The 10,735-nt window shown below is 41.5% G+C and overlaps 1 protein-coding gene across 9 annotated transcripts in view; it reads right to left on the reverse strand.

Annotated features, from left to right (window-relative positions):
- Positions 1–10,735, reverse strand: part of LOC135208527 (inactive dipeptidyl peptidase 10-like) — a 710,904-nt gene that overhangs the window by 66,023 nt on the left and 634,146 nt on the right. For all 9 annotated transcript variants that reach the window (XM_064240818.1, XM_064240819.1, XM_064240820.1 and 6 more), the window contains one exon: positions 7,768–7,981. In XM_064240818.1, the coding sequence (XP_064096888.1) occupies positions 7,768–7,981 (214 nt within the window). The remainder of the gene's footprint in view (positions 1–7,767; positions 7,982–10,735) is intronic.

A 10,735-nucleotide genomic window follows, 5' to 3' on the forward strand; every position in this document is an offset into this window, starting at 1 on the left:
CACAGGGCTTTTGTGAATTGATAAATCATTCCCTGGATCACGAATCTCAAAATTTATTTTCCTGGACCTTTGGATGAAATTGGAAATATGGAAATACGCATCCTGAAGGTTCCAGTGTTGTCACCATCCAGTCCCACCCTGGTCGTACCGCTGCCAGGTACTGAATCGTTCGTTCTCCATCTGTAAACTTGGTCTTTTTCTCACGAAACAAGTTTACGCTGGCTTACGTTCCCAGTACCGGCCTCCTCCAACCTACCTGATGATTTCGGTAACTAGAAACCCCAAGACGGCGTTGTAAAACCCCAGGGGATTCGTTGATCCATGAACCGGTTCTATTGCCCCCTTTTCTATCATGGTGACGAACCTGATGCCAAAAGAGCCTCTCTTTCTCTAAACATCGAATGTTAATGAGCCCAACCTAGGGCTCTCGGAGCTGTACGCGAGGAGGTTGGTTTCTTGAGAAAGGGAATTCTTGTTACCCTTCCTTCGCTACCTTTACGGACCCAAGGATCCGCTCCTTTGCTTTGACCAGACTTCCCAGAACGTCCTAAAAGTTCTGGCCCACCACCAACAAGTCTGGAGGACTTCTGACTCATTGTTTGGTTGAAGTTTGGTGGCCCCCTTTTTCTTTTGGTTGGAACTCGTTTTCCCTCTAAATGCTGGTCGAGCGGAAAGTTCCTACCCCGAAAGGGTGCTGTGCTGGTTCTTCGTATGCCTTACGTAGTCTTACTCCATTGACCTTTAAGAAGGTAAATACTTCATTACAAGATGACGTAAGAAGATTCTTGAGTCGCCGTTTCTGAGATGAGGGAGAGAGATGATGTCCTTAATGATCTCTTGAGGGAAAGAGCTTGTCCTTGACAGTAGGATTGAGAACATCAACTCCGACTTTTGCGGCAGAGTTCGACACTACCTTTAAGCAGCGAAACGAGCAAATAAGAATCCTATTGTATGTCTTTTCTTCAAGAACGCCTGCTGTAAAAAACAATTGAAGCCAATTCATTAGCTCCATCTCTCAAGGCTTTAATGCCAAATACAGGGGACATAAACTTCTTTTCGACAACAACTCGGAATTAATGAAGGACTCTTGCCAATCTCCGAAGTCCGAGCCAGGGGACCCCCCCAAACGACCAGTCAAGAAAATTAAAAACCTCAAAGGTCCTCAAACGATACCTTTGAGTGAAAGTAAATGGGTCGAACTCCAGAAGAAGTCCAACCACACTTTGGCTGAATGCAAAAAGCATGTTCTACGGGAGCTATCCACTCATGTTGGAAAAGTCTCCCTGGGCGGAGGCAAGCAACTCCCAGGCCAAGACTTTTCCCCCCTCCCCGTAGCATACCAAACACCCGACTTCGAAGCCAACTATGGGCCCGGGGGTAAAGGAAATTAAAAAACAAAAGAACGTCTTCCCGACTCTTTTTTCTTTCCTTCAAACCTCATTTAGCCGGTTGGAATTGGGAAGGGCTTTCTTGGACCGAAATGGACCAAAAGTCATTTTCAAAAACGACGATTTCTTGGCTGTTCTTCGTCTTCGAAAAATTGCGACAAAGGTCGATGGGGCGGTGAAGTGGAAGGTTGAAAAAAATCTCCTTTCAAACAAAGGAAAGAAGCACTCTGTTAAAGCCTTCTTGTTAGTACCGAAGAAAGGTGCTTCCGTCTTGATCCATCTTCCGCACTTCCTCCGCAAATTCTTCCGTCCTGCGAAGAAATATCTTGAAAAGAACCAAGATCCTGCTGTACCTCTCCAATTCAGAGGTCCTTATGCAGCTCCCTGTTTAGAAAGCGCCATTGCCGGCCACTGACTTCCCGCTATAAAAACTCCCTCTCTTCCTTTATTGTCGAGTGACAATGTTTTGACTTCGCTGCCGCCTGCGTTCCTGCTGTTCCTCCTGAACGTATGCGTTCCTCTCACCATGCGCTCCTCATCACTTCTTCTCGTGGCGGTACCTGCGTCCACCTGTACCTTCGGTCCATTCTTAAGGGACGCACTGACGTTCCTGGGATCGCGGTTTGTACGTCCTGCGTACCTCTTGGAGGACTTAAACCTCGGGGAAGAGGACGAGTCCTTCGTACTAACCGAAGGTTGTTTCGGGCTTTCCCTCCATGATTGAAACAACTCAACTTGCCAATCTCGCTGCATGTCCCGCAGCACCCTCCTTCGTTTCGCCATTCCTTACGAGGACTTCTGATGGATGAGGAGATCGAGGACGCCAACCGGCTAACACTGAAAGCGGCGAGCGAACTTCCCAACTGGACGTGAAACCCTCTTTCCTTTTTGATAGGGATCATCTCGTTCATCCATACCGATGAAAAAATTCTCAGGGTCTACTCCACCCCTTCTTGGTCGAAAGCCCTTTCCCGCTGTGAAGAGGACCGGCAAAGTATGACCCTCTGAGATGAGGACGCGATACTTCGCGAACCGCTACTCCTTCCCGAGGCTGAACTATCCGAAGAATAACGGCACTTCCCAGTATCGCCTTTTCTATGGCGTACTGCAGCAGCCTGGACGTACCAACAGGACTGCCTGAAGGACGACTGATCGCAAGTCAACCCCTCTCGCCTCCCTTCGACTGTCGACATGCCTTCTCCCTTGGGTCTGGGAGCTTGACAGAGGTCTAGGTCTAGGAGCACGAGAGAGACGATCAGGCGCCCCCTCCACAACACTGTCACCAAACACTTCCACTTTGTCTGTTAATCGTTTAATTTGGTCTCCCATGGACGCAAGGGGCAGCGAACACTTTCACTATTTGTGGATCAGTAGTATCCTCAGATACAGCAACTGGAGCAGGAGAAACCTGGGGGGAAGGTTGCTACATCTACATGTGAATGAGCTGGAGAAGACACATGCAAAGATCATCCAAAGGTTTACTCGAAGATCCCCGATCTTTCACTCCTAGATACAGATCTTCTAACCCGATCTTTCTCTAATCTCTCCACATACTTCATAAGAGCCTTCCACTCTTTCTCATTCAGACACTGACATTCATTGCACCATTGTCCCACGTACATACAAACTCCCGACACTTCTTACAAATAGTATGTGGATCTACCGATGATTTCGGCAGTCTCACATTACACCCTTCTTTCACACAAACTCTAAACATACTTCCTGAATCAGACATACTAAACAAGGTCCAACAAAATGCGATTGCCACTCTAACTTCGTGAATACGATACCAATATCCAAAAAGTCAGATAACGAGCAGGAAATTCTAACAGAGAACCAACAACGATGTTGCCGGTTCGGCTGGCAGAGAAAATCTGAGGAAAAACGGGAATAGTTCCAAGTACCAGCGCCACGGGAGCGGGGTGGCCCATCACCTGAACTACCAGTGTACTAGCGGTTGCCGCGAGTTTTTGAAATTCTGCCAGTGCGTCAAGAGGATAAGCTATATAATACCTGCCAAGGTAAGTGTCATGCATAAAACCGAGACGTAATGGACTGCTGAAGGCTTTGACAAGAAAACTGCTGCGATACCTCTTGCTGTTGGGAATAACTGAAGGCGGCACTGCCCGCCCATCTACCGCTTCGGAGACACTAGTAGTGATCTTCTGTCGACAAGGTGGAGACGCTCCATGAGACACCTCCCAGTCTGGGGGAGGGGGAGAAGCATGCACCGATGTTTAGCAAACTTCTTCTTCCGAAGAGCTGTGCGTTATGCGTCTCCTCCAATTACTGCACGACGGTTGCTGTAACGCTACGGGGGACTTGGGTCTCTTGATTCTAGGGGTTGACGCCAACCGCGTCGAGGTCTTGCGTCATCAGACGAAGACGCAAGCACCGAAAGTCTCCTCGTCCGATATTCCCTTACCTCCTGCCAAAGGGGAACGGCCGCCTCCTGTGCGACATCTTGCCTCTTATATTGGCAGGAGAGCAAGTATCCGAACACTTCTCATCTCACCTTTCCTGTGGGCGAGGGAGAGCGTCCTGGGATGCGTCAGCAGGATCGCTCGAGGGGACGCCCGCTCGCTTTTAAACATCTCTCACCTCCCTTCGCCGGTCGACATTCCTTCTCCCAGGGTTGGGGAGCATGGAAGAGTCTAGGACTAGAGCGTGACAGACACGAACGGGCGCACCCTCACTACACTAACACTGTCACCAAATTTTGCGATGCAAACTACGCACTGTCTATTCAGTCCCCTTTCCGAAGAAATGGATTGTATTAACACGCAAGCCGAACTAGCCGCAAAAACATTCATAGTCGGCTAACTTATCTACGACTCCTCAGGTGGGTCTGGTACTCTTAACTTAGGGCTAGGCTCAGGAATATTAGTATTAGACAGGTTAGACAAGCTTGACTATCATAAGAACTAGCTAATAGAACACAATACGATCTAGTTCTTCTAATTAAAATCTAATTGCATCTTATAGTAAACATACTTTTCATTATTTCTCAGAGAACGTTACACACTCATCCTATCTGCTAACAAGTGTACATATCTGCTTCCTGCATTTGTTAACTATTGTATGAGGATCAAGAGTTTGTATGGAAGCCGGGACTCGAAACCCTTAACTACAGAGTCGGCCATCTTGAATTCAGAAAAACAAGAAAAAATTGTAGAAGTCGGAAACTGACCACTGAAACTTATTCGTGTGTAAACAAATTAAGGATAATCTGATATCAGCGAAAGCCATTAAGTAACAAAAAAGTAAGCAATGGGTACTTCACCAACTTGTAGTAAAAGCAAACCCAAACAAAGAAGAGCGAATTTCCAACGTGCTGCTCGAACGACGGCAGGGAATTTCTGAGGATAAATGGGAATGGTTCCAGATACCTACTAGAGGGAGCACAGGTATGATCACCTGACCGTCTATCGGCGATAGCCGCGAATTTTGAATTTCTGCCGTGCGCGCGACGAATCGGCGGGATTAAGCTATATATATGTAACTACCAGGGAAGTTAGATGTTTAAAAATGGGGTTTCCAGGTAACTATCTAGAGGGCGTACAGGTAACGATCACCTGACCGATGGTCGGCGATTGCCGCGAGTTTCGAAAAGTCTGTCGTGACGTCACGACGTCAGAGAATATAGCTATGTATATAACTGGCAGGTCAGTTACATATTTAAAAATAAGGAGGACGGACACCACACCAAAAGCAGTCCACCCTCAGCTTCCTAGCCTAGAGGATGTCTGGCAACTCCAGACAAAAGCTCGCTTCAAGAGAGAGAGAGAGAGAGAGAGAGAATGATTTTGATGACTGTGATATCATAGTTTATATGTAAAATTCAAATATATACACAGATTTTGACACTGTATTTGATCATGACCTCTATAGGCACTCTACTAGCCTGTCTAAGTAGCACGGAAAAAGCCGCTATTCGGAAAATAGAGAAGAATCTCTACAAGTGTAACGGTGCTGAAGTAGCCTTTACTTTTAATAAAGTATGCTTGAGAGAGTGTCTGCTTCCTAAGTATATTATTATTATTATTATTTATTATTATTATTATTATTATTATTATCATTATTATTATTATTACTGAATTTGGGGAACATAAATGTTTCTAAAACGTTAACGGGGTTAATTATTATTATTATTATTATTATTATTATTATTATTATTATTATTATTATTATTATTATTATTATTATTATTATTATTCAGAAGATGAAACCTATACATCGGAAAAAGCCCACCACAGGGACCACTCATTGGAAATTCATGCTTTCAAAGAATATGGTGTCCATTAGGAAGAAGTAAGGCGAGGTCAAAGGTTAACGAAAGAAGAGACTTTACTTATTAAATAAAGATAAAAAATCAATTAATAAGAATGAATGAATATTAATTTTTTTAAATACTTTTCACAAATAAAAACTTGAAACTGCAGGAAAACTGTATACAGCACTAGTCACTTTATACTTCTACATACTAAGATCACCAGCAGGGTGTCGAACACCCTACACAAAACACCATCCTTTCCTGTTGAAAGTTAGTAAAATATTATAGAATTCAGGCCAAAAGGCCAAGCGCTGGGACCTATGAGGGAAACCCTCTCAGTAGCACCATGACACAGGTGTTAGGAGAAAGTGGAAAGTAAGACGGCATGAAGACTTATGAACGGAGGTACGGTTAAAGGAATGAAAGAAGTTGCAGGTAGGGGCGCATTGGCGAGTTGTAGGTTAAGGGGGCTATGAAGATGGAATAACAACAGGGCGATATGGAATAATGATGTCAGGAATTGAGTGAAAGAGGGTTAGACAAGAAAGATTAACCCTTCATGCCAGTGTATAAAAGCTGGTAATGTTATGGAATCTGAATGAGGCCACCGTTCTTAGTAAACCAGTTACACACACGCACACAAACACACACACATATATATACACTCATCAGTATTTCTGCTGACTGAACATTAATAGTTACTGCAAAAACAGCTACAAGAAAATATCTATTATAGGTATTAATGGGCAGCTACACGCTTTTGAATACCGCACAATCAGAGCTCTATTTATGTAAGGCAGACCTTTATCAAGAACGAGGCACCGTTGTGAGAGAGAGATTCAGGGTGGTTATCGGTTTTTGTGTTTTGTTTCAACTCGAGCTGAAGTATCAATGCGTTTTGATACTAGGGCGTTCACATATAAGCGGCGTTTGACTTGAATGTATACGTACATTAACTAATTGCCCACGGCGGACTCGATTAGCGAGCCGAGTTTTAGGGTCAGGCTTTGCTGAAATATCAATGCGTTTTGATACTAGGGCGTTCGTTCACATATAAGTGGCGTTTGACTTGAACGTATACGTACATAAACTAATTGCCCACGAGTTTTAGGGTCAGGCTTTTATCTATGAGTCAGCGTCTGACGTGAAGTGACCTTCTGAAAGCCTTACTACAATGAGAAAGTTTTCTGTTGTTGCGTCTCTGTTGCAACACCGGTCAACAATGGACCGGAGGAAAAAGAATGCCGTCGTACGCCACAACAATAGCCGAACGTCGACTTCAAAACGGAACCCACGGATATATTTGAAAAAAAAAAAAAAAAAAAAAATTAAATTAAAATAAAAATAAACATAAAAAAAGGACAGAAAGCCTTTGTATTCGGCTAATGAAAGAATATCATGACACCCTATTTCATTGTTGGCGTAGGTGTGTCCGTTAATCTACAGACATGCAGGCGTGCGTGTGTGTTCGGCTGATTAATGAAAAAGGGCGTTTTCTCTCTCGCCCTTTAATGGAGGGAGAAGCGTTAGCCTTGTCATTAAAAGGACGTCGTCATCAACGTCGTAGTCTGGACCTTTTTCTTTCCTGGAGCTGACCTTTTTTTTTTTCGGCGATTCCCTCTCGAGGACCTCGGTGGTGCAACTACGAAGTTCAGCTCTCTGTTTATCTATACGACATCCCATCTCAAAAGTCTGACCAAGTATCAGAGCAGGCATGCAGAAACGACTGATACAGTTCTACTCTTGACTTCGTAATTACGTTTAATTACGCATAATAATACCACGACGGTTCCATTTACGCGTAAAGCCTTGGAAATGTGAATAGCCCCGAGCGGCAAAAATGTCTCGCTCTGCATACCAGATGGGGTTGGATGTCCATAAGCGCTTTTGTCGTCTGTTTCCTCTAAGTGATTCTTGTGCGGGTCGTTCACAGTTGCTGCGTGTACCTTTAGACTTTAGAAGACACATTTCCCTTTCAAGAGCATGCAAAAGACAGCAATGACCTGTATAAAAACTTTCCTTCTAAAACACACACAAGCTTCCTCCACCATACTGGGAGCAGCAAGCGCTCCTAATGGACGGACCGACTCGCTTATCAGCACTTACTTGATATCCATTTGCCGTTGAATCCTGGGGGATTAAACTGGCCCGAGAGGACGTCCGCTAGGGTGAATCGGGATCCTTTTACTCTGGGTCCGGAATCAGGAGGCGTTAGGAGGACCACAGAAAACAGGATTAGGCCGCACACGCATCCTATGACCAGGAGAGCGATGAGGATTCCTCGCCAGTTGCGTTGGTTAGGGGTGGAAGCCACGAGTTCCTGCGAGGGGGAGAGCGAGAGGAATATTAATTAATTCCAGAATTTTATGTCTGACCTTTTATTAAACCTACCATCAGCTACGTCCTGTATTCAACGGAAAGAGTATTAATTCCACATTTTATATCCGACCTTCTATTAAACCTATCCCCAGCTACGTCCTGTATTCAACGAGGAAGGAAAATGGTATATTTGCAGAAGTATACATATCCAGTATGTATTTATACGTACGTCAATATGTATGAGGTCTACTCGCCACATCTTTCATTGATTGATTCATTTATTTTTCTTACAGAAGGTATCTTCAACTACAGTGTTGCCAATGTCATTCGTACGGGAATCTAATCACATGGTGCAAATACACCCATAATGCCACTGAACCTTTGATAACGTCTTATGTACCGACAATAGTGGTAGTTAGTTTAGCTCAAAAGATGAAAATCGCTCAGCATCATTTGATATTTGCGAAATGTGTAGAATATACCTTCCACTATTAGAACGGTATCAACCAGCGATTAGTTAAAACGATCAATGGCAAATACGGCGAGCAATAAACTTCAACCATGCTACGACATTTTCTGACCGTTTAAGCTCAAATGATGTCAGATGAGTAATTACTTGATATCAGTTAATAGTCATAAGAAAAGACGTCTCATTATATGGTACTCCAAAATTTACAACTTTCTTTTTTTTTTATTGATTTTTGTACCACCATTTTGGGTGTAAAAATAAATAAATCTGCTATGATGTTTAGAACATTTTTTTTAGCCTTCTATTACCTGTGGCGAGGAGACCGTCACTTACCATACATTTATATATACATACATACATATATATATATATATATATATATATATATATATATATATATATAACTATATATATATATTATATATTATATATATATATATATATCATATATATTATATATATATATATATATATATATATATAATATATATATATATATATATATATTATATATACATATATATACACATTCCTACTCTTTTTTCCCACTTTACGTATGAATATTCACCTCTGTACGTACGTACGTAAAGAAAAAGCCTCTAACAATCTGCAGATTTTTCAAATTGGCACAAAAAGATAAAAAAATTCAGAATTCTTTAAGATCAATGCTCTTGGTGAGTACTCGCTTAAAAAAAAGGGTATTGTAATGTTAGTTCATAAACCATAGTATGCATGTTTACTTCTTACAATGCAACTCCATTTACCGCCCTTGCACTGCGCTAATCATTCACTCGAGAAAAATAAAGGCCGTTAAATAAATCCCTGTTTTCAAGACATCCTTTTTGAGTCGCATTCGATTCCTCTTCAGACAAAAGTCAAAATGAAACTAACAAAGAATGTCGGTTTTAGCTTTTCCATCACTGAAGACACCCTAACACTGCAGCAGTAACTGATCGTGATGCTTTCAAGGAGTCAAAATGAAGTTTATAACAATCAACAGTGAAATTCAGAGTAGAGTTACTCATACTACAGTTGCATATACTACTTTACTGTTTATTCCTAGAGAGGGGCGTATGGTTAACGTTTCGCTTACTCGCTTGTCGTTGTTGTTGTTGTTGGGGGGTGCAGGAAAGGTCTATGGAAAAGCCTACAAAGGTCTGAAAAAGGTGTTTTGCGTTGAGTTAACGATACAGGAATTTTAGGATATGATGATTATGATTCGTGCATGTTAAACAGTACAGAAAAATATTTCTAATAAAATATAGAGTATGTTTTAATTTCCGTTGGTGAAACTATGCGCTATTTGACCGTAGAATTTTGGCACGCGCGTCGAGTAAGCTGTAGGTCTGATCACGCCTTGTTAAGCTGCATTCCTGTATTTCCTTCTGCCTGCAGAGGAGCATAGTGTGACTCAAAGGTGTAATGATTCTTGTATGTTAGAGGATGCCTTAACAAATGATTTTTATTTGCCTTTTCACAGACAGTGCATATTTACCATGAAAAGTTAATTTTAAAATGTTTAATGAATACATTTCTTCTCCCAGTTATCTTTTAATGAGCATAATTAATTTAGAGTGAAACAATTAATGCTGGGATGTGAATGAAATGTCATCATTCTGCGCTCTTCTTTTTTTTTTTTTACCCTGTCAACAGACATATTTTTAAAAAGGCAATGTAATGAGTTAGGTTATGGGTGATGGAAAGCTATTTTTACTTATATATTAAGATAAACAAACCAAAAAAAAGTTTTGATAATATTCCAAAGAAGATGTTTCATTTTTTAACGTGGAAATCAGGGAAGTATAGCAAATAAGAAAGTTCTAATGAATTTACTTAAACGTTCATGGACATCAACTTTGTCACCGTAGCTATGTTAATTATCATCTCGCCGTCTCATTTACACTCACAATCTGTAATCCAAGTAGATTAGCCGTGGCAAGTAAATATCCTTACCTTCTCATCGAAAACATTCAATAAAAATGTAGATTTGACAATCCTTAACATAAAAGAAGAGCTAGGTAATGTAACAAGTATCAGATCAATTAATCATCTTGCTCAGTTTTTATTGAAGACTTTCACAAAACACGTGTCATCTCTTCTAACGAAAATGGAAGTGATTATAATAATGCAAACATAATCTATAAACTAAAAAATTATATATATACATATATATGTATATATACACATACATAAATGTATGCACCTTGTCAGGTAAAACTTACAATAATACATGTTAGGCAATTTACATTATTTCTTACAAAATTATTACGATGGTCACCCAAACTC

Source organism: Macrobrachium nipponense, chromosome 35 (assembly GCF_015104395.2).
Source record: "Macrobrachium nipponense isolate FS-2020 chromosome 35, ASM1510439v2, whole genome shotgun sequence".
In the NCBI taxonomy this organism is placed as follows: domain Eukaryota; kingdom Metazoa; phylum Arthropoda; class Malacostraca; order Decapoda; family Palaemonidae; genus Macrobrachium; species Macrobrachium nipponense.